General features: G+C 38.4%; 1 protein-coding gene across 2 annotated transcripts in view; it reads left to right on the forward strand.

The window, feature by feature from the left end:
* Positions 1-27857, forward strand: part of Etv5 (ETS variant transcription factor 5) — a 58062-nt gene that overhangs the window by 17632 nt on the left and 12573 nt on the right. For both annotated transcript variants that reach the window (XM_026389394.2, XM_026389396.2), the window contains exons 6-9: positions 10545-10674; positions 11567-11854; positions 22093-22352; positions 24832-24891. In XM_026389394.2, the coding sequence (XP_026245179.1) occupies positions 10545-10674; positions 11567-11854; positions 22093-22352; positions 24832-24891 (738 nt within the window). The remainder of the gene's footprint in view (positions 1-10544; positions 10675-11566; positions 11855-22092; positions 22353-24831; positions 24892-27857) is intronic.

Consider the following 27857-nt stretch of genomic DNA (forward strand, 5'->3'; position numbering starts at 1 on the left):
TTTTTTTTTTTTTTTTTTTTTGTCCACACACCAATTATCGAAGCCTTTTTTGCTGAGTGTAGTTTTTTTTCACACTGCATAGGAGAAATCTGATTCCTGTAGCCAAATGTTCCAGGAACTAGCTCCATTGGTTCCTAATTTGGCTTGTGGGTTATTTATTGTACAGAAGGTGATATCACCAAATAGAAAGGACTTTAACCTCATGGTTAATCCTATACTCTGGGACCCCAAAATATACCATGAGGGTCAGTTCTTTTGGTCCTTGCTGAGAAACAGGACAAAATGGAAAAAATACCTGGAATAATCAACATCATAACCTCCTCCCACCGTAACTTCCTCCCTCCGCCATGGTTAATTATCAATCTAAAATCCTGAGTACTACAACTGTGCCAATCCTAAAGCAATTTTTCTCTATACCTACTGATTCCCTATCTCAGAGTAGAAACCTTATTTTCTTCATGTAGGACATGTAGCTTAAGACAAATGCATCTGTTCTTGTAGCTTAAGACAAATGCATCTGTTCTTGAAGTTTGAGATTGCAGAATGAACTTGCCCTGAAATCTCACAGGGTGTGTCTGCGTAGGTGTTGACTGTACCAAGTGTTTATCGTGTCTCTCAGACATTGACTCCATCCCATACTCCTGCTGCCATCCTTGGTTCCTAAGGCATAAATGCACAAGGGGTTCTCCAAGGCCAGCATGCTTTCTTCAGTACAATTTAGATCTTTAGCTCCCTATCCCTTTCTGATTCCTCAGCCTGATAAGCTAGTTTGGGCCAGTCGGAGCCTCAGAACCTCTTGTGCCTTTCCCGCCAAGGGCCCAGCAGCAGAAGTCTTGGCCACCCAATTCAAGTTCTGTTTGCTTGCCCTGGTCTTGGTCCTGTTCAGCCATTAGGGACAGAAATTGCCAAGCCAGCTGCTTGGGGGATGAGAATGAGGGAGTACCTCAAGAAAGAGACCTTGAATTCTTTTTAATTCTGCTAACCTTCACCGTTGGTGATAACTGTATTTTGCTCTCTTGAGGACGCTGGAGATAAAATCTAATGCATTGTCTAGCTTTTCTGGTAATGTTCTAACCTTGTGAATATATATTCACAAAGAATGAATTTTTTTCCCCAAGAATGTTTTATGGCGTTGAGTTGGACATATGTTTTAGTTCCTGTTATATATCAGTAATATGTATATGGAATTACTGATGGGTGTTACTTTGGCTGGTCATTTTGTACTTAAGCAGTCTTTTTACTTAAGCAGTCAAGTGTTGGCAGCAGGAAATAGTCACAGTGGGAGCAGTGGCAGTTTTTGCCATCTCTAGGGTGTTTTCCTTGCCCTTTTAAGTGGGCCAAGGCCAACAAAATATTTGAGAACCACAGGCTTAGACTTTAGAGTATGACCAACATTTATCCTTGTGTAATTTTAGATTCCCAGGGTTGTATTATCCTTCCAATTTGGTAACAAGCCAAGGGTGGCTTTCTTCATGTGTGAATGCATGGGTTTGAAGTTCTTAACACTTCTGCTTTTGACATGTTAGTCAACCATAAAGAAAAGGATTTTTTCCCCCTCTCAATGCTTTTTTTCCATTTCTTAGAGGAAATGGAATATAATATGTCTTATTGGATTTATTTTTAAGACAGATTCCTACATTTACTTCATTGATTTCTGTATATGTATCCTTTTTTTCCTTCTGAAATATTTGAAAGCAAGTTGCAGACATTATGGCATTTCACCCCCAAGTACTTTATGCGCATCTGCAAAGATTAAGGACATTCTTCCCTTTATCCTAAGAAAATTACATGTCAATTGGTGTAATACTCAGAATTCTCCAGTTGTTCCCAACAGTCTTTTATGACTAATATTGATATTGTTTCTTGTTTGTTTGTTTGTTTTACCTAAAATTGAATTAAGAATCACACATTGCATTTATTTTATTCCTCATATATCTTCTTTAATCTACAATAGTCTCCCAATTTTGCCCACATAACACTGACTTTTTAAGAGTACTGGCCAGTTATTTTATAGTTGTCAAGTTTTTTAGGATACATTTTAAAAGGATATATAGAAATGCAAATAGCACTCAGAAATGCTGATCTCAGGCCTGGAAATACAATATATTGTTGATTCTCTCACTTTTCCCATCCATGTATGTACTGACCTTAAAAGAACAGAGTGAGTCCCTTTAATCCCATCACAAATAGTTTGTGCATATTTGGGGTGAGGGGCTTTGGGGGGGACTCATTATTATTTTTTTAAACACAGCTTGTTTAATAGTTGATCCTATAATTTATGATTTTTCACTACATTAAATTTGAGAATTTATGCATACGAAGGTTCAGTGTGTTAGATGTTGAAATAGCATTTTCCCCTGTACTTCCTCCAGTTCTGCTTTTAGAATGTGTACCCCTTGACTAAAATTGATATTTCCAGTTTTTATTTTCAAAACCTTTTGCCAGGCAGGATCAATGCTAACCATTCAGATGAGTTTGAGCATCTCTCTTATTGGGTTGAGAAATCTTAGACATCCCTTTTTCCACATACTCTTTTTTAAACTGCCAGAAACAATCCACTCACTTGGTGTTCTCCTTGTGATCCTTATTGTTCCCAGAACAGGGTATTATATACTTCCATTGTCATTCACTAGTGCTGCTATAGCAATCACAAAGAATATGGTGATAATAATAAATTTTATGCCTAAAATGAGTTTCTACTTGGTCCTAAAATAGAAAAACATTTCTGACTACTTCTAATAATATGGCAGAATTTAAAAAATAAGCCTCATCCTATTCACCCATTTTTTTTTTCTTGCTAATTAGCTGTATGAGCTTTGTCTCACAATTCATCAAAAAAGGCCAGAGCTAAGAAAAGGCAAGGCAAGGTTAGAAAGTAGACTTTTGACTTTATCTTGATTTTTCAAATCACAGACCTCAGAGAATACTCCCTCTGGTCACTAAAAGCCCTCTGGTCTTTGGGATGCTAGACAAGTTAAGGGTAAACCATCAAGGAAAAAGAGGCCACACCTCTTTTCTTTCCTGTTGGGTCCTTTGGTTTTTGCTTTGCCAATGTCATTTTTATATTCACATGTCTCTCTGCTTGATAGTCTTTCCTTTGCCTTTCCTCATGTTCTCTACACCTGACATAATCAAAAAATAGTATGCCCAGGGCATCTAACCCACCCCCAATTCTTGACTAAACAGCACATGGTTCTTCCCTTAGAGGGAAATGGGTGCCATAGTAGCAGTTTGAGAAGCAGTGACCCTAAGCTGGTAGTCAAGATAGTAGTATGTTTAGGAATCAACCTACCTCACTTTATTTAGGATTACTGTCTGGAATCTTAATAATATCTGGCCATGACTGTTTGAATACATTCCACATCACATTTGTTCTGAAGTGCTATCAGAGGCTCTGGAGTAGACACTGGCCACCTGAGACGCAACCTCATGGGCATGCCATTCAGAAGCAGGTGTTGGTGTTCTGGTCAACTTCCGTTATGAGACACAACCTTCCATGTAAAGTAAGAGGATCATGGCTGTTGAATGTGACCAAATAAGGGCCTCTCCCAAGGTCACGCTTACACAGCTGATTTGGAAAAGATGAGTCTGTCCCACGTGAAGGTAATGAAACTGAAGAAGGGGGGAGGAAAACCCTAAAACAAAATCTAAAGGACAACTGGTAGAAGGCAGGCAAAGCCTCTGTGTAGAGCAGCAAAAGTCAGGGTGGGTTTAGGCCTTCTTCCCCTCAGACTGCAGTTTAACTGATCCGCAATTTCATTTACTCTCCTCCGTAGCTACGTAAATGTTTCATGTTTTCACAACAAAGTCTGTGGCAAATTGAAACTTAGATGATTTTGAAACACCAAAGGAAAGTCTTATTAGTCAACAGGTTTTGCCTTTAAGAAAAAAATCCTTTTGAATGAAACTTTCATTCATCCTAACATTTAACGTAAGTTCATGTCCCCTTGCTGTACTGGTGAAGTTTGCTATTAACCCTGTGTGGGGTAGCTGCCCTAGACAGAGTCCACAGGCCTGTACTTGTGGACAGGAAAAAAAATTTGCCAGTGGAGAGAGTTATTATTTCTTTTGAATGGACCAGCTTGTCTTTTTTTCTATCTTAAAATAATTGGGTTATTTCTTTGGAAGATAATTTTTCTTTTGTGATGGTAGAAAAGCTTTGTAAAATTTGAGGAACTTAGCATTAACTCATTGATGTCATTGGGACAGGGCAGAGCTGCTTTTTTAAAAAAAGTAGAAACTTAATTGAAGTAATAGAAATCATAAGGGTACAGCTGCATGATGAACTTTCATGAACATTATAATCATTTAGATCAGGAAACAACTTATCAGAATACAAAAAGTCTCCTTTTGCCCTATCTACTTGAAAGTAACCTCTGTTCTGCTTTAATGGATTAATTTCATCTCTTTTTGTACTTTATATAAATGGGTGCATACAGTGTATAACTTTTTGTGTCTGGATGCTTTTGCTCAGCATATATGTGACATTCATGTTCATGCATTTGAAATTTATTCATTCTCATTCTGTGTAGGGCTAAAATTTTGTTTGTGGTTACATGGAACTTATAAACTTTGGAACAATTGATCTCTTTATAATATCAAGCTTTCCAATCCATAACAATACATTTTTACATTTTTTGAGAGTCTTAGTGTTTTGTAATTTTTAGTATAGGCATCTTACATGTTTTTTATTAGATGTATTCCTAGATATTTGATGTTCTTGTTGTTATTAGGAATTATTTTTTAAATTTCACATTGTTTTGGATATTGGATATAGAAATAGTTCTTTTTTCTATATTGACCTTATATCCAATGACTTTGCAAAATTAGACTGGTTCTTAAACTTTGTGGATACTTTAATATTTTCTGTGTAACCAACCAAACTATCTGTGAATAATGACAATTATATTTCTTTTTTTCTAATCCTTTTGCCTTGTGTTTATTTTTCTTGCCTTATTGCATTGGCTAGGATCAAGCCTTTTTTTTTTTTTTTTTAAATCATCTCTGGGTCAGAAAAATTTTTGAAGGAGCTCCCTAGTGTAATATGAAGAGCAACTAGGAAATTATGTTCATTCACTCATAAACACCAAAGTTTTTTATTTTTATTTTTTGGCTGTACTGGGGATTTAACCAAGGGGTATTCTACCAGTCCTGTTATTGAGGCATTGATTGATTGATTGATTGATTGATTGCAGTACAAGGGATTGAACACAGGGAGCTTTACCACTGAGCTGTCTCTCAGCCCTTTTTATTTTATTTTGAGATAAGATCTTGCCAAGTTGCCAAGGATGACCTCAAACTCAGTCTTCCAGCCTTAGCCTCCCAAATTACTGGAATTACCAGTCATGCACCGCTATGCCCAGCCATATCTAAATTTAAAATGTTATGGTATAAAGCAGTCCACCATATTTGTAATGCATACCCATAAATAAATAATTAAATCTTATTTACTAACTGCCCTTGGCATTTCTATCCCCGAAAAGCAGAAACTTATTTATATTCACATATATATATATATATATATAGATAGATAGATATAATATTCATTTATATATTATAAAATTTGGCAAGGATCCTTAACAGAGTTCTTGTCAAATAGGTATTCAAAGTGTTCCTGCCTCAGAGGTATGGAGTCTGCTTAGTTAGTAACTGGCTGTAGAAGATAACAGGTCTTCCAGAATGCCTGCATTTGTCTAAATGAGCTGAAGACTTTGATCAACTTGAGTATAAAAGGAGAATGTGACCTTTTAAGTGGAAATTAGAACAAGAGGCAAGGATTGCCAAAAAAAAAAAAATGAAGGCTTTTGAGTCAGAAAAGTTAGTTTCCAATAGGGGTGAAGGAGGATCCTAGGCATTTTGGTGTCCTGCAGATAGGGGAAGTTGTTCACTCTTGAGTATAATTAAGTGTCTGAGGTGTAACCCTACTGGACAGTACGGAGGAGACATAAGGATACAGCCTTGGCAGTGGCAAAAAGTAATTCTTCCATTGTCTTCTCCTGGTTTGTCTTCCTTCTCCATCATGTTTCCTATTTCTTTAATCCCTTTTTGACTTAGTCTTTTTCCTATCAGATTCCATCTGGGAGGTAAAGGAATGGAATGGCTAAGAACTGCTTGGGTGGAAATTCCAGGCATTTACTATGGCATATTTCTTTGAGCCTTATTTTCCTGTCTGTAAATGAAGATAATGAAGTAGTTTTGTTTGTCTTTTGTTTTTGTTTGTTTGTTTTTTGGTACCAGGGATTGAACTCAGGGGCACTTAACCACTGAGCCACATCTCCAGCCTTTTTTATTATTATTATTATTTTTTATTTTGAGACAGGGACTTGCTAAGTTGCTTAGGGCCTTGCAAAATTGCTTAGGCTGGCTTTGAACTTGCAATCCTCCTGTCTTAGTTTTTCCAAGTGTCTGGGATTATAGGCATGCACCAACAAACCCAGCGAAAGTAGTTTTCTTATTTGGCTAGGAAAATTGAATGAAATAAGGTACATGAAAGCAATTTGACAAAGAGTAAATGTTAAGAGGTCTGCCCATATGCCTCTTTGTTGGTCTCTCTTGTTCTTTTCCAGAGATATGGTTTTTCCTTGCCCATTTTTCCTGTGTTCTAGAGCACTTTCTCTTAACCAGGTGCAATGAAGTATTTTTATTTTAGTTGTGAAAAAAGGTTTTAACATTTTTAATGTACAAAGTGGGTGAGTGGAATATCTTCCATTTTTGTCAATATGGCAGAAGACTGCTAAAAGGACGGTAGGAAGCCTTTGCTTCCTCTCCCCTCTCATGGGTAGCTCCAAAATCTTGATCAAGTCCTTCAACTCTTTTGGTCTCAGGGGACACTTAACCACTGATCTCCATCCCTAGCCTTTTTATTTTTTTTTTTCTCTCTAATTTAGGGCCTCTAAATTGCTGAGATTGGCCTTGAAATTTTGATCCTCCTGCCTCAGCCTTCTGAGTCACTGGGATTACAGGCATGGGCCACCATGCCCAGTTCTTCAGAGTTCTTATCTGTATGTGTAAGGGCTTGATTTATGTGTATTAAAGTCTTAGTCTCTCTTAACTGCATCTATGAAAGGATGCTAAGAATCAAATTATGCATGCGTTGAGGAGGGGCTTATGTCTAGTTTGCTTTCCATTACATCCTCAGAATCTCCAGAATGGTTGGCCCATAGAAGATACTCAAAGAATACAGTGAGATGGCGAGAAAAGGAAAGGAAGAAGAATTCTTTACGATAAAGAAGGTGGTCCATATTCATCAAGAATTCTTGTTAGTGCACCATTGACCCACACTATGGGCCCGTCTTCTGTAACTCTGAGCTTAAAATCAAAGTTTCTAATTGAAGAAGATATTTATCAGCTCAAATAGTAAACACTTTTAACATTTCTAACTTCCCCTCAAGAGTTTATGATCTGTTTTCATTTCCAATTTGTTGCTGTCCTTTATAGTCCTAGGTCTCTGTCATTGTTTAAGGCAGCTATGCAAAGGTACTCTATTTTTGAAAGCACAGGGTATAATTATGCAACATCATAGCACCATCTGCAAGGTGCTGTGCCATTTTCTTTATTTCTCAGGCAGCATCGCATACCTCATTTTACAAATGAGGAAACAGACTGAAAGCAAAGAACATTCCTTGGGCTTCTGAGTTTCTGCTTTAAATACACCACTGTCTCTAACACATGCCATAGTCTGGGCCTCTACTTCTAGTCCAGCAGAACTTGGGGGAACTGAGCTTTCTTCCTCACCACTCATAGGATCCCTAACGCTCATAGGATCCTCCTGTCAGGATAGATCTGTGAGACCTTCCATTCTTCTTCCTTCCATGTTTCATTGTCCTTCAAATGGTTGATTCCTGGGGGAAGAAACTATACGTGACTAACATTGTACCGAAACTTATAGGGTGGATGTGGTCCCTGCCTTCAAGGTTAAGAACCAATTGGAAATAGTATCTGCTTGTTTGCTCATCCAACATTTCTTGAACTCCCTTTTGTTTAGAGAACAGAAGATTTTACATGTAAAATAGTTTTCAGGTGAAAAAATACTATAGTAACTTAGAACCAAAATGGTGTAATACACTCTAAAAGTTCTGTTTACATTTGAAGAAATGAAGACATCAAAATTAGCTAATAGTTTAGATCTCTTTTTAAATGTATGTATGCTGTTCCTGAAACTTTTCTTTCTGGGCGACTTTGGTTTGCTCTCTAGTATCAATCATGTCAGTTATTTTATAATAACATTGTGGAATAAAAGCAAAACATTCCTTAAGCAAGTGAGAAAATTGAATAATTCCTCAGATTGTTTCCTTTCCAAATTTAGGTCAAAAAATGATTACAAATGAATTCTTTTAGACAAAGTAAGAAAAGTACTTTTCAGGGGCATGTAACTTTTGTTTAGACTGGAACATCATTACTTGTTTCCATTATTTTGCCCAAAATACCTATGGCAGAGGACTAGTGAGAATAGAGGCAGTAACCAGGGCCATGCTGAGAGCTGCCTCAGGGGGACCATGTTCTGTGTCAATCCTCTGACTCTCCCTCCACATTTAATAACAACATCCAAACAACAATAATCTTGGCTACTTTGTGTCTGAATATCTGAAGACATTTGATAACAATTGAGTGTTGGCTGCCATGATGTCACCATCGAAAAATCACGAGAGACTCTAATATTAGACTTCTAAATATAATCTGCCTGTTCTCAACTTATTTCATGTATTCCGGAAAAGCAATTGGCATTATGTAAGAAAGGAATTATAAAAACCAGTCTTTTCTAGTCAGTCACTGGCAGGACTCAGCTAAACCTTGTTGTCTGGGGTCAGGCTGCACATCCGTAATCCCAGCTACTCAGGAGGCTGAGGTAGTAGGATCACAAATTCAAGGCCAGCCTAGGCAGTTTATAGACCCTCTAAAGATAAAAAATAAAAAGGGCTGGGGGTGTGGGTCAGAGGTAGAACATTTGCATGCCATGCACAGAGCCTTGTGTTCAATCTTCAGTATCTCTCTCTCTCTCTCTCTCTTTCTCTCTCTCTCTCTCTCTCTCTCTCTCTCACACACACACACACACACACACACACACACACACACACACTAGTAGTTTATTTAGCTTATGGTTTAGAGGTTTAGCGTCTGTTGCTGGTTCATAACATGGCAGAAAAGGAGAAGGGAAAGTGAGCATGTGCAAGAGAGAAAAGTCTGAAAAGCTGGATTGTCTTTATAATAACCCATTCATTCCCTCGAGAACTTCCTTAATTCTCTTCTTGGGGGCAGAACACTCATGACTCAAACACTGCCTTAAAGTCAAATATGAGTTTCAGAATGGACAAAGCACATTCAAACCATGAGTAGCATCATGTACGGAAGGACTGATTGTGAAAAGCTGCCCTTGCTGGTTGGTCACTAGTTGGGCCTGGGCCAGACATGACCATAGAGGTAGCCAGGACTTCAGTATGCTTTTAGCCTTTCCTAGTAAGTTGGTTGGTCTGTTCAATTCCTTTGCTTTTTAAAAATTTTTGTAGTGCTCCTGAAGTTGAGTGTTTCTTATTCAAAGCTGATATTTAGAGTTACTTGGAAAAGGACTTTTTAAAAATCATATATATAATTTGCTACTCTCTCTGAATAAGAAATGTATTTGCACCAGCAGTTTGAAGCCTTTGATAAGCTAATGTATAGTGCCTGTCAACACTTTTTGACTGTTTTGTTGTTTTTGGAAAAAAATTCCTTGTGTCCTTAACTCTTGGTGGTCCACCACCACCTGCTTTTTTCCTGAAGATCCATCACCTATAGGATTTTTAAAAAATATTTTTAGTTGTAGATGGACACAATACCTTTATTTTATTTAGTTTTTTTTATGTGGTTCTGGGGAATGAACCCAGTGCCTCACACATGCTAGGCACGTACTCTACCGATGAACCACAACCCCAGCCCACCTGTTGGATCTTTAAGGGTTTTGGAACCTCTGAGAAACAAGATCCATTGCCATCGAAATTTGGGGGAAATATTTGGCTAATTAAAAGTGTAATTTCTGATTTTAAAGAACTGGGGAAGGGGCTGGGACTGTAGCTCAGTGGTACAGCTCTTGCCTAGCATGGGTGAGGCACTAGGTTTGATTCTCAGCACCATGTATAAATAAATAACAATGAAGGTCCATCAACAACTGAAAAATATTTAAAAAAAAAAAGAACTGGGAGGGGGTATGGGGTCAGAAAGAGGTGGAATGAGACAGGCATCATTACTTTAAGTACATGTATGTCTGTACATGTGGTATGACTGTACATGTGGTACGACTGTATATCAGGTATAATCAGAAATGAAAAGTTGTGCTTCATTTGTGAATAATCCATAAAAATGGATCAAAATGCATTCTGCTGTCATGTATAATGAATTAGCACAAATAAAAGAAAAAAGAACTCTTCATTGGGTTTTGATGGGAGTTTATATGTGTGGTTTGCTTTCCTTGACACTCGACTTGACAAGAACAGTCAGCTAGTTTACAAGGTTTGCAGAAGGAAGCATTAAGCTCCTTGTTAACAGGCTGACCTCTGTCTTCTGACTTTCAGTGGTGCTTCATGCCCCACCTCCAACCAAGATCAAACGGGAGCTGCATAGCCCCTCCTCTGAGCTGTCGTCCTGTAGCCATGAGCAGGCTCTTGGTGCTAACTATGGAGAAAAGTGCCTCTACAACTATTGGTAAGTGGAGCAGGGAAAGGCTTCCCAGAAACAGCCATCTGGTTCAGTGACCCAAATATTATTCAGCAGATCCTTGGGGGGTCTTTTGTGGCATTGATATAGGTGTAGCCTAATCCATTGGGAACCACTGAGCTACACATAAAAGGCAAAACATTTAAAGTATTGTGGCTCTAAGGGAACCAAGTTCATGGGATACCAAGCCCTGCTAGAGCCCAGAATACTGGGTGTTTGATCTGTGGCTTTGAGGCAGGTAATATATACTTCTTCATGTCTATCATATGTTAATGTGAACTTTAAGCACCAAGGAAGTAATCTTCAAATCAGAGTAAACAAAAGAGTCCCGATGCCTGTGCCCTTTACTTAAGAATATGCAGGCCCCCAGAATGAAGCTTTAATTTTAAATCATTCTTTGCTAGAGAAGGTAAACATAGATCTCTGCCTGAAAGGGGGAAGAGAAGACTTGTTAATTCAAGTGATATTACATCAGAAATTTACCTTCTGCAAAGATTCTAATTCCAGGAACCCTGGAATATTTAGGAGAGGGGGACCAGAGAGTACCTGAGGCGGAAATTCTCCCCTCACCCATCTACCCCTACACGTGCCTACATACACAGAGAATTCTTTTAGAAAGAGGGAAAAAGGAAACCGGAAGCAGAGGCTAAAATTATCTTTGTGAAAAATCACTAGAAGTGTTAAACAAATCCCTGTGACGCAGTGTGTTTGTCACTTTTCAGAGGTACAAATATTCCCTCAGGGCTGCTAGCAATTTAACTATGTTAATGCTGTCATTTCCTGGCAACAATGGGCTGCTCACTACTGTTCTGCTGGACCTGGTAACCATGCTAATGGCTTCATTGCAGTTTAATGGTTCCTTTTCTTTTTCTGTTCACAGTGCCTATGATAGGAAGCCTCCCTCTGGGTTCAAGCCATTAACCCCTCCTACCACTCCTCTGTCACCCACCCATCAGAATTCCCTGTTTCCCCCATCTCAGGCAACTCTGCCCACCTCAGCACATGCCCCTGGAGCTGGCCCAGTACAAGGTGTGGGCCCTGCCCCCACCCCTCACTCGCTTCCAGAACCTGGACCACAGCAGCAAACATTTGCGGTCCCCCGACCACCACATCAGCCCCTGCAGATGCCAAAGATGATGCCTGAAAACCAGTATCCATCAGAACAGAGGTGGGTGCTGCTCCGGACCTTCTGAACTGCCTCCAGCATCCCTCTCCTTTTCTCAGTGGGAGAAGGGAAGCAGTTAGTCGTATTTGCCAGGTACCTATAATGTTCTCATTCCACTGAGGCGTCTTGTGAGGTAAGACCAATAATGATATGAATATGACTTGTTTATATACCACACTACTCCCGAGGTACTCCAAATGGTTTGTAGACATTACGACATCCTTATGAGGTAGGTAAGGAAGAGATAATTAGTGCTGCCCGCCCCCCTCCAAGCTAGGGGAAGGTTGACTTGCCCAGGATGTGTAATCTGTTGACCCTCTTCAAGGGCAGGTTTCCTGACTCCTCATTGATTTTTGTCTGTGAGGGATGATCTTTGGTTTATGCTGCCTATAATTACTTTATTACTATTTTACATACATACTAGGGAAGATTGCTGAGTTAAAGGAGTCATTATTATTCATCTGATTTTAACACGTTTCAACAGTAGACTAACCAAAGACCTTGATTGTGACAATCTGCTTTGGGGAAATCTCATGGTTAGTTTTTCCTGTAGTTTTTCATTTCTAATAAGAAAAGCGAGGCATTAGGGGTAATTTGGAGTCCTTCATTTATCAAAAACTAAAAGTATTAAGGGAATTTATTCTGTACACTCCAAACTTGAGTTCCAGCCTCCTAACTCTATTATCTGTGGTATTCTAGAATTTTGAAGGTTTATAGTCTGCCTTTATGTAGAATGCTCTGGGGACCTGTCTTTTTTTATTCCAAGTCTCGAATGCTGAGATAAAGGCAGTTGGGTGGGTGAGGGAGCAGAAGGGAGAATGTAGAGTGTACTTCCCCAGGTCTGGTCCAGCTCAGATTCCTATCCATATTTACTTGGAGTTCATTTTCCTTATTTCTAGAGAAGTAAAGTGCCTCTGGCTGGTTCTGATCCATTCCTCCTTTGCTCTGACAGCCCCCATAAAGAACTACATAATATGACTGGTTGGTGTTTATTCCCTTGGTTAGGCCAAGGGCCAGGAACACCTATGCTGTACAGGGTTCCAGGGGTGAGTGTTGTTAGGGTGCGGGCTCAGGGGGAGCCTTGGCTTATTTGAAAGAGCTGCCACCAGGCTTTTGACAACTGTTACCTTATATTAACAACCTTGTCCTTTTTCAAGATAACTGGGAAATTTGGACTTTTATTAAAAGTACAGTTTTGTGTTTTTTTTTTTTTTTTAAGTTGGCAACTGATTTAAATTAAAAACAACAACATTCTGCAGTCTAAACAAAACCTATCTGTGGGCAAAATCACTCTGCATGCCTGCCAGTTTGTGAACTCTGACCTAGACACCATTTTTATTTCAACAGTTTTTTAGTGTTATGTTTTATGAACTTTTTAATAGCTCTGTGTCCAGGACAGAATTAAAAAGCAAAACATTTTATAGAAGAGAAATCAGGCATTAGAGCAACTAAAGGACTTTTAAAGAACACACAGCCAAATACAGGGTCCCACATTCAGAAACCAAATGTAAACTCCTGTAACTATACTATTTGTTTTGGTTATGATTTTTTTTTTTTTTGAGTTGTTGACATCCACTAATGGCTATTAAAAACTGGATAAGTGACCTTGATTCTAACTTAAACTATATCCATCTCATAATACCAATAGAACTTCTCTCTCAAATTACAAAACCCTCAGGACCTGCATAGTTACTCCAAAATCATGTGATAACATATCTTTTTTGTTTTGCTCTGGTTGTACTTTATCTGGTCAGGTGAATCAAGTAAGCTTTTTGAGGAAATAAGCACGGTTTAGACTCCTTTCTTTAGACTGCATTTCACCTTATGTGCTTACTGTCCCCGGTATATATTGATAGTGATGGCAGTTTGCTAGAATCATACTTGAAACAACTAAAATGTAATCTAGTCGAAAGTACATTCTTAATGTTTCATGTAATTTTCGTATATAATTCTTCACAGCTCAGTTTATTTTTAGAAGATAAACACTGTGTTTGAAAGCCGTGATTTATCTTGATTTCCTCCCCACAAGAAGGGGGAATACCATGTAATTTGGCATGTTCAGACATGTTCCATTTACACTGAACGACCAGCTGCTCCTCCAGGGACGTGCTCTGCCTTCAGCCAGCCCGGTCCTGCCAGGATTTTCAGCAGGCTGCTCACGGTGTTTACATGTGCCGGGTGGATCCTACGTTACGCCCATAGTGCTGGCCACAAGTATCTCTGTCTTTTATTGTACCATATCTCATTACATCTCAAGTAGAGGAAGGTCCCACAATTCAGCAGAAGGGGCTCCACTGAAGAAATATGTCATCTAAGAATTTTGAGATATCCTGATACCCTCAAGCACTTGACAGCCAGAAAAGATAAAACATTCCTGTAGTGGAAAAGTCCGCTTCTGAATAGTCCCTGAGAGCATCAGCATCCTGGAGGTGATCATGCTGCCATTGATAGACTCTAGTGGCTGAGTGATCAAGAGAAGGCTACTTACATTTGGCATCTTCTAGGAAAAGAAATGGCCTAACCTGTTCTCTCCCTTGGTGGTGACAGTCCATACCTAAAGGTTTACTGGGATGAGCTAAGTTTTCCGGAATTTTGATTTAATAGAAACTACTCAGTCCTTAAAGATAGTAGATAAATGAAGATCTTTAATAGACTCAAATTTTTCTCGTTTCCATTTCTTAAGGTCCATACTAATAAATTGTCATTCATTTTTACCTCTCACATTTTATAGTTTTTAGAGAAGAAAAGACTTGACTGTGAGTCACACGTATTGTGGGCTGACCTGAAACAAAGCAAATGTGTCTGACGCATCTCTCTCCGCGTACCCTGTTAATAGCATGTTATGTATGGCAGCACAGATTCACTTTGGGATCCAAACTAAGTTTCTTGGATGATTAATGGAACCTAAATAATGAACTTCTATTGGTTGGAATATATATATATATATATATATATATATATATATATATATATATATATATTTATATATATATATATATATATAAAATTTTTTTCTTTCCTTTTAAAATTCGGAATCTTAAGAGGGCTGGTTTTCAACATTTTACCATGTTTACTGAAGGGTTATTACCTTTTATTAAGATGTTTAGTAAATGTTCCTTCTACCTCTAGATTACCAAAAGTTTTTAACATGAATTGATGTTGAAATTTATCAGACATTGTTTATGGCCCTATTGAAGTGATCATATGATTTTTCTCCTTTAATCATTTGGTACATTACACTGATTTAAACAAAACCAACTTTTTTGTTTGTTTCTTTGTTTGGTCCTGGAGATTAAACCCAAGGGCACTTTGCCACTAAGCTACATCCCCCAGTTCTTTTTCTGTTCTTTTTTTTTTTTTTTTTTTTTTTTTTAAGATGGGGTCTTTCTAAGTTGCTGAGGCTGACCTCCAACTTGCAGTCCTCCTGCCTTCACCTCTGGAGTAACTGGGATTACGAGCATGTGTCACCTCTCCCAGTCCAATCTTGGATATTTGTGACACATTCAACACTTGTTTATTATGTGTTACCTTTTTTTTTTTTTTTTTTTTGTAAGTTGCTGAATTTGGTGGATTTATTTTTTGTTTGTTTGGCACTGCTGGGGATTGAACCCTGGGCTTCATGCATGCTAGGCAGGTGCTCTACCACTGATCTACATCCCTAGCCCTGAGCTTGATTTCCTAGTATTTATTTAGGACTTCTGAATCTATATTCGTGATTGAGAACAAAGTATCATTTTTTTCTTCTGTTGTCCTTGTTAGGTCTTAGCATGGAGGTCTCATCAAATGAATAAAGGGTGTCATCCATTTTCTGTATTCTGGAATATTACACATGAAATTGGTATTCTTTGTTCCTTGAATTTTTAAAAGAATTTACCAATAAAACCATTTGAACTTGACATTTTTCTTTGTGGGAAGATTTTTAATTACTGGTTCAGTGTCTTTGCCTGTTACAGTTTTGTTCTGGATTTCTATTTAGTTGAGTAAGTTTAATAAAATGTTTTTCCCTAGGAATTTTTGTGAGTTTTAAAATTAATTGGCAGGAAGTTGTTAATTATGTCTTTTTTAAAAATCTCTATAGCATCTGTAGTTGACTCTTTTTCATTTTTGATATTGTTTGTTCAGACCTTTTTTGCTTTTTTTAACCTTAACATATACTTTGTCTTTTTGATAAGTCACTTTTAGCCTTATTTCTCTCTATTGGTATTTTTGTATTTCATTGATTTCATACTAAAACTATTCTGTCATTCTTTTTTTTCTAATTAATTTGGTTGGATGACTAGTGCATTAATTTTTTTTTTTGCCCTTTTTATTTAGAATATGAGCTTATAACCAAGTAAGATGTCTTTTGAGGCTGGGAATGATATAGACTGATGATTTCCATGTCTCTTAAGGTTCATGTCTTATCTAGAAATAGTTGCTAGTCGTTTTCCCTTTCACTCCCCAAAGTGTCCCAGTTTGGACAATCAATTATTTGATCTCCCTACCCAAATCCTGCTTTGATTTGTAGCATTTTAAAAATGCAGTTACAAGTACTTCCTATCATTTCTTTTGACCTTGGAGTTATTTACAAATATGTTTCTTAATTTCTAAGCATGAAATGTGATTTTTATTTAAATGTCATCATCAGAGTATTTAAAAAGTTGATATAGTTGGGGAAACAAGGTAGGCCTATGACTCTGGAGTTGAACAGACTGACAGACCTAGGGTTGAATCCCAGCTCTTCTACTGTAGGATGTCAGGCAGGCACTTCACTTCTGTAAGCTGTGGTTTCTTCGTCTGCAAATGGAAGTATACTATACTTCCTGCATAGAATCATTGTATGGATTAAATAAAATCACATTGGGATAGAGAAGATGTTCAGTAAATATTCTGAGACCATTTTACTTAAAACACCGCTTTTATATTCCATATACTAAAAGAAATCTTCCGAAACATATGGAGATACCACAAACTTAGAAAGTTAATGTTAAGTTTTTAAAATGTAACACTCCTTTTATTCCCAAATCTTTTCATCATAAGGCTTATCATTCTGTATATGCACAACTGATACTTGATTCATCTAATATCCTAGTAGTGTGTCATATTTGCTTCACCTTCCTTCTCCCAGATTTCATCTTGAGAAATCAGACCCACATCTAGACCTAGAAAGGACACATTTTCTCCTCCCATCTCTCAGTGTTTTATCACAGTTTAGATCGACTGGTTTGAATCTAAGCAGTGTTGACAGGTCTCCAGGAGTTGACAGTCCCGGGAGTTGTTTCAGAGGTTTTTGGGTGTGCTTTTAGGAACCATGTTTGGCTCAGGAGTATATGGCAGGAAAATAAACACAGATGTGAAGTTGGGCAGTACATTGCCACTTGCAATAAAAATCAGGATCCTCTTTCTGAAAAAGGAGAATGGATATTGTAGACAACTAATAAACTCTCTTAGTTAGATTTGTGTCTGTGATGGTCTTCTCCCAACTTTTTAGGGTCTTCAGACTTGCATAGCTTCTGATTTTAGCTGGGGAATTATAGAAAAGGTTGGGTATTTGAAGGTTTTGTGTATTGAGGATCTAGCAGTGTGCTGGGCCCTATTCCATACATTCTATTATAATGACCTTTACAATAGACCTTTGAGACAGATATTCTTCTTGTCTGTCTTTTATTGATGAGGAAACTGAGGTTGGGAGCAGTCACATAACTCACCCAAGGTCACACAGCTAGTAAGTGGTAAAGATTGGGTTTCAGCCTGGAATGTTTAGACTCCACAGCCAGAGCCTCTCTGCTTTTCATCATCTTCTCTTAGCCTTAACAGAAATATTAAGTGGTTGGTATTGGTTTCTTGGCAGATTGCACACACCATCTCTAAGCTGGCCTCCGAGCCCCTACTTCCTCACCTGGCACCCATAGCCACTGTGTAGGCTTCATCAAATCTGTACTTTTCTCCTCTTTTTTTCCCATAAGCATTGTGTTTACTCTATATGTTGGCAGGAGAGACTGAAAAGGAAATGCAGAAAAAGCATCTAACGGTTTTCATAACGTAAACCAAATGTTGGTAGCGTGGGTGAGCTCTTGGGAGGAAAGGCGCTATATAAATCTGACAAATAAATAAATAACTGGTTCTTTAAATAAACTGGCACTGTAAAAAGCCTTACTCAGTAGTCCATCTTCCTTTGCTCACCAAATGTGAGTTCATTATGCTTGAGCTCTGTTGGGGTCATGGGCCGCAGTGGGAGGGAAAGGAGGCCGGGTGGAGGCCGGGTAGAAACCAGCTGCTCCTGGATTCAGAACGATTGCTTGCCTCAGTAAAGAAGCAGCGGTTTTTGTCCAGGCTACTTTATGTAGACAACACATTCTTAGATACTTCAAAAGCATTGCTGTGAGGGGAACGGGGTTCAAATGAAGGTCAGTGAGTAAAGTTCACAGAATGTATTTTGAGGACAAGAACTGCATTACTTTACTAATCTCTACAAATAGGAACAATTACAGCAATGAATTCTGCGAGAATCTTTTCTTCCAAATATGTTGGGTTGATGACCTACCCCCAAGTTCCCCTTTGCTACTCCTGCTTTTTTCAAAGCAAACCAGTACTGAGCAAACCCCAGTTACAGAAGCTGCCCTGCAGCTCCCAGGCCTCGGAGCTTCATGTGTCCTTAGAGTATGGGGTTGAGGGGTGGCCGGTGCCCATGTGGAAGGACCTTTTCCTGCAGAGGCTATCCCAGGCCACTCTAGAGTTTCATGCTGGAAGGTGAGAAGATGAACACTAATCGGAAGTGGGGCCATCAGACCTGCCAGCTGCAGAGGCTCTGGTTACAGAACTGAGAGGTACAGGCCATTTTGGAGCCATCAGAGGAACTGATTTGTGGAGGTCACCTTTGAAGTTGCTAAGATGGTGGCAGAGAGGAAAAGGAGAGAAAAGGGAAGGTGGGTGTCCTCATTACTCCTCCTCCTAAGTAGCCTAAGTTTGGGCACTTAATAAAAATAAAGCCTTAAGAATAGTTTTTTGAGTTTCCTTTCTGAAAAACTTCCCTTCAGGTTTGCAGCATGCTGCTGTGCCTGAATTCTAAATGTCAAGACTAAAAGTGAGTTGCAAATTTTCTCGTTTTCAGAGACCCTTGCAAGGTTTCCTTAAATAATAGCAACTTTGAAAATCTAGTTCCCGATGAAGTTCTGCTATAGGGCATGCCTATCCCTTGTGAAAGGCTCTCGGCCCGCTGAACCTTATTCAGTTACTAAAACACATTGAAGACATCTGCCAAGCAGATATGGGTACTTTTGGTGTCTGGGTTAAAAGGATAAGTACATATAAAATTGCCCAGGGATCATGTTATAAGATTATCTTATGGCTCTATGCCAAGCATGGTGGCACACACCTGTAAATCCAGCTCCTAAGGAGGCTGAGGCAGGAGGACTGCTAGTTTGAATCCAGCTTGCCAATTTAGCAAGACCCTGTCTCAAAATTTAAAAAAAGGATTGGGGATGTAAAAGTACCCACAGGTTCAATCCCCAATACTGGGGGGAAAAAAAACATGCAATGCTGGTTGCCGTGGAATGATAGCCACCTAAGAACATGCTGTGACGTGCTATACCCCCTGATCTGAAGCGTGTTTTATCTGCACCCAGATCTCTGCAGTTTAAGATTTCAAATCTTGATGTTCTAGAAATCTGTTGGCCACCTGTTGCCACAGACTGATTTAAATCTAAGTCAAGTTATTTGATTAAAGCTATTCAAAGGATTCAGCTAAAAGTAGAGTAACACCAGTGTTTCAGAGTTATTTTGTTGGTTTTATTAAAAACTCATCGAGGAACTGAGGGTGAAGCTCAGAGTGTGTTTAGCATATATGAGGCCCTATATTCAATCGTCAACACTGAAAATAAAAACCCTCTTTGAAATTAGTTGTTATAAATCATTCATTACTTCTCAAACCCCGATTCCTATTTTCTACCTGAGAAAACCACGAATGCCTCTCTACGTACCCAGAGGTCAGTGCCTCATGCAGATGTCATGGATTGAGGGTCTCGTCAAGCCACACTCTAAAAGCCTGTCCCTGTCTGTCAAAGATCAGGGCCATGGCAGAAGCCAGGCTTTATAGATATGATTGTGTTTCACCGGTCCAGAAGCTTTGGGAGGATAGTATATCCTCACGTCACAGATAGGGAAACAAAGCCAAGACTCTTTGCTCTGTCACTTCCCTAGTAAGTGGCATCACTTGAGGGTCCCAGGCTTTCCTTGCCTCAGCAGGGAGGGCAGTTGGCACCCAGCTGGATTTATCTGACAGCTAAAAGGCATCAAGGATACTCACTGATTAATAAGCATAACAAAAGGCTTTTTATTGGTTGTTTTTTTTTTTTTTTTTTTTTGAGAGAGAATTTTATTTATTTTTTAGTTTTCGTTGGACACGACGACATCTTTATTTGTATATCATGCTGAGGATTGAACCCAGGCCTCACGCATGCCAGGCGAGCACGCTCCTGCTTGAGCCACATTCCCAGCCCTTTATTCTTACTACAAAAACAATGCTTGTTTATGTTTAAACCATAGATGGGCAAAAAAGAAAAATCATAATTCCCCAAAGCAAGCAGCATTAACATGTAGGTGTAAATCTTCCCACCATTTTATATGACTGCCATAATTTTTTTTTTATTTTAGTAAAACTTTGATGTTCTATGAATTGTTTGGCAATATTTTGAAAATCTTTCCAGGTTCCTATGTATTTGCATAGTACATTGTATGTAATGGTTGCTTTCACTTAAGTGGTTATATCACAATGTACTTTTGGCCAGTTCCTTTGTTAGACATTTGTGTTATTGGCCATCTTTGTAGCTTTCTCCAATCTGATTCAAGTGACATTTATGTGCCAGGCACAGACTTATTAGCTACTTGCTTATCCTCCAAGGAAAAAATATTTCTCTTTTTATTTTGTACATTTTTTTTTATTACTAGTGAACTTAAATTTTTCATTTGTTTATGACCATTAATGTCTCTTAATGATTTTCCTGTTTATACCCTTTACCCATTCTTCTCTTCTGAAATGTTAATCTTTTATTGGTTTTTAAAAGCTATGACATTAACATTGACAGTTAGAGATTTTTCCCTGGTTTTACTTTTGTTTTTGGTTTTGATATTTTCTGACTATTATAGATTTCCCCACCACCACCACCACCAATTTAATGTTTTTCTTTTGGTTTTGTTTCTGCTATTTTTTTGGCTTGTAGAAATTTATACAGTGAGATATATCCATGTTTATCTTCATGGTTTCTGCTGTTAGTATGATACTTAGAAGTTTCCCTCACTCCAAAATTATTTAAGTTTTCATATCTATTTACTTTGGTATTATGGTTTCACATTTTACATTGAAATCTTTTATCCATTTGAAATTTATTTTGGCATGTGGTATTAAATGGAATCTAACTTTTTTCTCACTAATTTGAAATGCCAACTTTAACAAGTAGTAAGTTTTGGAATATACTTGACAGATTTTGACTTTCTATTTAATTCCTTTGATCTGCCATCAATTTTTCACTCCTACCATCAGTGTTAATTATTATAGTTTTATAATTTGAATCAACATGTTGTGGGTCATTATTTCTTTCTAAAAATTTTTCATCTTTTAAATAAAGGTTAGAATCACTTTGTCAAGTTGATTGGGAAAGTATTTACTTTTATAGAATAATTTGCAGTGATTCAACAGCTTCAAAGTCCTAACTACTTTTTTCCTTTTTACTTAGATCTTCTTTCTTTGCCACAGAAAACAATTTCAAGATTTTATTCTTATGTGGTCTGCACATTTGCTGATTATTCCATGGCTTTGATTGCTGATATGACTGGGATTTTCTTTTCTTTTTTTAAAAATACATTTTTAACTAGAGCTAATTTGTATTCTTCGGTCTTCAAAAAATTCATTCTATTCTATATGTAAAAGAGAGTAAATGAACTAGTGAAAAAATATGTGTATTTTAGTGGTAGTTGCAAATACTTGGTCTTATATAGTTAGATATGTAACCTGGCTCATAATCTGTACAGATAGACTGTACATTAAATAAATGTAAGAGATTATCACATCATTGCTTTGATTATTGTTGTTTTGCCTCCCCACCAACTCAGGATTGGAAATGTGTAATGTAATTTTGGGAAAAGGGTAAAATGTCCAAAAATATGGATTAATAAGTAGTTTCATTAATCTGAACCTCTAGTCCCCAATACTCTAAGTAAATATCATAATGTCTCTATTAAACAATTTAACTTCTTTCTTCTTACAGATTTCAGAGACAACTGTCTGAACCCTGCCATCCCTTCCCTCCGCAGTCGGGAGTTCCTGGAGATAATCGTCCCAGTTACCACCGACAAATGTCAGAACCTATTGTCCCTGCAGCTCCCCCACCCCCTCAGGGATTCAAACAAGAATATCATGACCCACTCTATGAACATGGGGTCCCTGGAATGCCAGGTCCCCCAGCGCATGGGTTCCAGTCACCAATGGGAATCAAGCAGGAGCCCCGGGATTACTGCGTTGATTCAGGTGAGCATAAAATCATGCCATTTGTTTCTTCATTCTCATATTTATCTGTCTGTTCCTTATTGAGTGACTTTTGTCTGTAGAATCTTGGGGAATAATAATTTTATAAGAATTGCCTTCATGCTGGGAACAGTGGTGCATGCCCGTAATCACAGCAGCTTGGGAGACTGAGGCAACAGAGTTGCAAGTTCAAAGTCAGCTTCAGCAATTTGGCAAAGGCCCTCGGCAACTTAGTGAGACTCTGTCTCAAAATACAAAATAAAAAGGACTGGGGATGTCCCTCAGTGGTTAAGCGTCAATCCCCTATACCAACAAAACAGGAATGCCTTCAAGGGCTGGCAGTATATAGTTCAGTTGCAGAGCTTGAAGCCCTGTATTTGATCTCCAGCACTGAAAAAAATACAAATAAAAATAAATTGCCCTCTAAGAACTTACGAGTTAGTAAAGCAAACATGGTTATACGTAATTGGATACAGAACAGAGCAGCTGTGCTGATGGTAGGAAGTGCAGTAGGCATTCAGAGATAGTGCAAAGTGCACCTCCGAGACAAGCCTTAAGATTTCTGGGGTATGGTCTCAGATGGTACCCATTTAAGGCCTCTTAGCTATAGGCTCACTGGACACAAGGAACACATTTTGTATTTTAGTCCTATTTCCTGGCTTTGTTTTTTAATTCAAAAGACCTATTAAAATCCCAACGTAACTCTAAGAAAGAGTCCACATTTAGGACCTGGTTCTTTCTATTCTTAAAATAGTGCTAAGAAAGCACCTAGTATTGCATAGTAATTTGGAGTACTGGTATACCATGCAAAAGATTGTTTTGTTGGTTGCTTCTTGGAATTCACTGCTCTGTTGTAGCAGTGGTAACTAGGAAAGCTGTGTCCTTCAGCAGAAAGGTATAACATGAGGACAACTATTGTTTGGTTAAAGGATTCCTCTTGCCTAGGAACTTTAGCATTTCAAAAAATTTAAACTGTACACAGGGAAATTCTCCTCCCCTCACCACTCATTTATTCCCTATGTGTCTTAGATTTAGGCTTATTAGATGAAACCACTGAGGGAAAGGAGAATTGGAATTTTGTAGCTTGCAACATTTAGGAACTATGTTTCCTCCTCTTCATTTCCCCCTTTAACTTTACTAAAACTTTTTCACTTTTTTTTTTTCTTGCAGATAAAAGAATCCGAGGATAGTTTATGTATTTTTAACCTTTCCTTTGGGTGCTTTGCTTTTCTTTTTTTGTACTGGGCATTAAACCCAGAGGTGTTCCATCAATGAGCCACAACCCAGCCTTTTAATTTTTTTTTTTTAAGACATTTTTACTAAGTTGCCCAGGCCAGCCTTGAACATGCAATTCTCCTGCCTCTGCTTCCCCAGTAGCTGTGCTACTGTACTTAGCTATTTGTATGCTTTTCTTAAGACCCTGGGAAAGGTCATGCTATCCATATGGAATATGAATAGCTTTCACATATGGAATGGGATATAGAATTTGCCTTGGTCTTCACTGAGATTACATGTAGATTGCTCTATTTAAGCAGAAATTGATTAAGGAAAAGATTGGGGACGAGGGCAGAGGGAGACACCTGTTGATTTATGACAGAAAAATTAGGAAGTGATAACTTGCAAAAATGTCCACTAGCATTCCTCTTGAAGGCTTTGATGTATTTTTCTTAGGAGTAGACATAACCAGAGACCTTTTTCCCTTGGGGATTGATATTTTAAATCAACCGTGATAGGCTTTTCACCCTACCCTACTCACTTGAAGCAAGACATTCAACAATGTTACCATATCTCTAATTCTTGAATCTGAATAGTGGTGTCCCTGGGTGAAGGCTTGTCCCACATAGGCACAGCCCAGTTCACTTTTCCTCTCATGGACTCCTTGATATACCATGAGGCCTGAAGAAGAGATCACCTGAGTATGAATGGGTTTCAATATAACAGACTCAATGTGACAAAAACTAATGCTTACCAAATTGCAGTCCCCACTCCTGCCAGTTCTTGTCCTGGCTTCTTAACTTCAGATCCCCTAATCCCTTTGGCCCCAAAATACCCTCCTCCCTTGGAGCTGAATGGGACATGACCATCAACAGTAAAAGGGAGCAAGGTGAGAATGATCTAAAGCAATCTTCTTCCTTTACTCTCCATAAAGCGTAGGAGACCAAGTTCAGCCTTTTGAAAGTTAATTTTTCTCCCATTAATTCTCTGGCCATATTTGGTGTTAACCTGTTTCTAAAATGTGTGGATTAGTAGGGCAAGGCATCATTTTTTTTTTTCCCCCTCCTGTGACTATTGAGGAAAAGAGTCTTACTTTCAGTGTTTCCCATGTTACTTATTGGGATGATACCACTTTCTTAGGACAAGACCAGAAGGACTTGACCCTGGAGCAGAAAGTTTAGGGACTTAACTACCAAACTGATCCTGTGTGCTGCTTTTCCTACAGAACCTTTTGACAGGAGTCTGTGTGTCTCTGTTTCCCTTTCAGAAGTGCCTAACTGCCAGTCATCCTACATGAGAGGGGGATATTTCTCCAGCAGCCATGAAGGTAAGAAATTTTCTTTTTTAAAATATACTAAACTTGGGGCTGGGGCTGGGGCTGGGGCTGGGGCTGGGGTTGTGGCTCAGTGGTAGAGTGCTCGCCTAGCACATGTGAGGTCCTGGGTTCGATCCTCAGCACCACATAAAAATAAATACATAAAATACAGGTATAAGAAAATAAATTTAAAAAAAAATATATATATATATATATATTTAACTTAAAAGTGCTGTTTCCAGACTGAGGTTTGAGATAATAGGTTAAACTTTTCTTAGCTAATGAGTATGCATGCTGATTGATCATAATCTTCAGTTATCTTGCACATAGGGTCTGAGTCATGCTCCTAAGCACTTGTGAGGGCTGCCATCATTTTTAAAAGCAGTGACCCTAACTTTTAAGAGTTCACAGGAGAATATGGGGGAAAAAAGGGAAGTTGGTTGATGTCCACATTTCCAGACCGATCAGCCTAAACTAGAACTTTTTAATTAGGTCGGTGAGGGTAATCCAAGGACATGTTAGAAAACAATTTTAAAATGTGTTTCTAGGTTTGATTTAGTTTGGGTGGCTAGCTTTTTCTTGAAATTATTACATAATAAATGGTTGCTGCTTTTAACATGGGAGAAAATTTTGAGGTATTCTTGGCAAATAAGATGTGTAGATGTTCTATAGCATATGGCCCAAGGAAGTGGTCAGATGGAGCTAGAAGCTCAGTTTCCTGGAGGAGCTTGCTTTTGACCTTGTTTTACTTAAAATATAAACTTCTATAGCTTCTTGTCACAAGTAATAAAAGTTACACAAAATTTAGCAAATACAGACAGACAAAAAATTTAATAAAACTTAAATTTCATTATCCAGAGATCACCATAAACTTGCTATGTAAAATCTTCCATTTTTTTTCTTTGCAGACATAAATATTATACAGATCATACACAGGATTCATCATTTTATACTGTTCTTTCTTTTAACAATAGTCATTAACTCAATGAATGCTTAATGTATTTCAAATCCTGTTCTAACTTCTTTAAATGTGTTGATTTTAGTCATTTAATCCTTTCATTACTCCTAGAAGACATATTCCTATTAGCCCCATATTATATGAGGAAACTGAGGCTCAGAAATTTAGGAGCTTGAAAGGTTTGCTCAAGGTCATATGACTGGATAGGTAAAGCCAGAATTCTAAGCCAAGGCATCATCGCCCTCCGCAGTGTACAGCCAGTGTAATTGCCATAGCTTCCAACATCCTCCTTGATTGCATCTGTAGTGGCAGCACAGTATTTATTATGGGTATGCATTTAGCTGATCACCTCTTGCTGAAAATGTACATATTTCCAGATTATTCTCAGAATAACCAGAAATAAACGTTCACCTAATTAAATCTTTTCACGTTCCCTTGATTAATTCTTGAAGCTAAATCCCTGAAATTTCTGGGTTAAAGGAATGACATTTTCAAGGCATCTGCTGCCAGTGTTTGTGAGGGCCTGTGTTTTGTTGTTGTTTGTTTTTAGGGCATCAACACAGATTTTTTTTTTTTTTTAAATCTAGAATTTCTTTAAAGGAGTAATTAGATGGGAACGCAGAGGAGGAAAGGGGCCTTTTGTGGGGGGAGGATAATTGAGCTGTCAGAGCTGCAAGGATCATTTGCTGAATAGCTCCTGCATGAGTGGATAACAATAGCAAATCAGCAGGCTCATTTGATGGAAAGGAGCACCGTTGAGGACTGAAGTCTGTGGGGCATGAAAGGCCTTGAGAGGTAGGCTCAGGGCTTAAAAGTTACCCTTCTGGGCAAAAACACTACTTGAGGTGGTAGGTTTAGGATTTCCCTGAAATAAGGAAGGTTTTTTTTTTTTCCTTAGAACAGCTTCCCCAGAAGTGTGTCTTCTTGTCTATTAAATAGCATTTCTTCTTAAATATCTAGAGCAGTGTGATTCCCCAAACCTGTGGCTTCTGCTTCACCTGGAACTTGTTGGAAACACACATTCTCAAGACTCATTTTAGATCTATTAAATCAGAAACCCCAGAATGAGGCCCAACAGTCTATTTTCACAAGGCCTTCAGGAAATGCACCTCCAAGTGTAAGAACTAAAGTAGTGATTCTCAATTTGGCTGCATATTCGAATCACCTGGGGAGTTTAAAAAAAATTATGTTCTACCTTCATCAAAGCAATTAAATCATAAATTCTGGGGTGGGCCGAGCATGGTGGCACATGCCTGTAATCCTGGAGGCTCAGGAGGCTGATGCAGGAAGATAAAAGGTTTGAGGCCCTAAGCAACTTAGCAAGACCTTGCCTCAAAGTAAAAAGAAATTTTTAAAAAGGGCTGGAGATGTGGCTCAGTGGTTGAGTACCCTTCTTTAAAAAAAAAAAAAAAAAAAGCTGGGGTGGGTTCAGGTGCATGTAAGATTGAGAACCACTGATCTCTGGCATTTTAGGCGGAAGATCTGATACTCATGAAGCATTGGCTGATTTTTACAGGTGATTAGTTAATAAGGGTGGTTCGTATGAGTTTCCCACTAGTTTGGTTAGGTGGGACATCCTGGTGTGTTTCCTCTGGTTACCCTGTGAGGGTCCAGCCCTCCAAGGGAAGGACTACAGGACCACTGGCTGCGATAGGCACAGCTGTGCAGGGCTCTCTTCCAGGTTCCTGAATGTCTCTACAGAAGCAATTGATGTTTGCAGCAGGCAAACTAGGAGGGAGTGAGGGAATAAGGGAGGAAAACATTTTACTTAATTACAACATTTAGCAAAGAGCATGCTCTTAAAGGAAATATTTTTAGTAAGACACTGGGTTGCTTACTATACACAGACTATCTGGTGAGTTTGTGTGCGTTTTCTCCCACTCTTTCCCATTCCTTTCCCTGACCCAGTGCATAGAAAAAGTTTTTTTCAAAGATACCAGTATTTTTAATTGTTCTAAATAACCCTGGCACGGTTTTTCTATCCTTATACGTGCTTGACCACAGATGCCTGTGAAACAGT

The sequence above is a fragment of the Urocitellus parryii genome, chromosome 2 (assembly GCF_045843805.1).
Source record: "Urocitellus parryii isolate mUroPar1 chromosome 2, mUroPar1.hap1, whole genome shotgun sequence".
Taxonomy (NCBI): domain Eukaryota; kingdom Metazoa; phylum Chordata; class Mammalia; order Rodentia; family Sciuridae; genus Urocitellus; species Urocitellus parryii.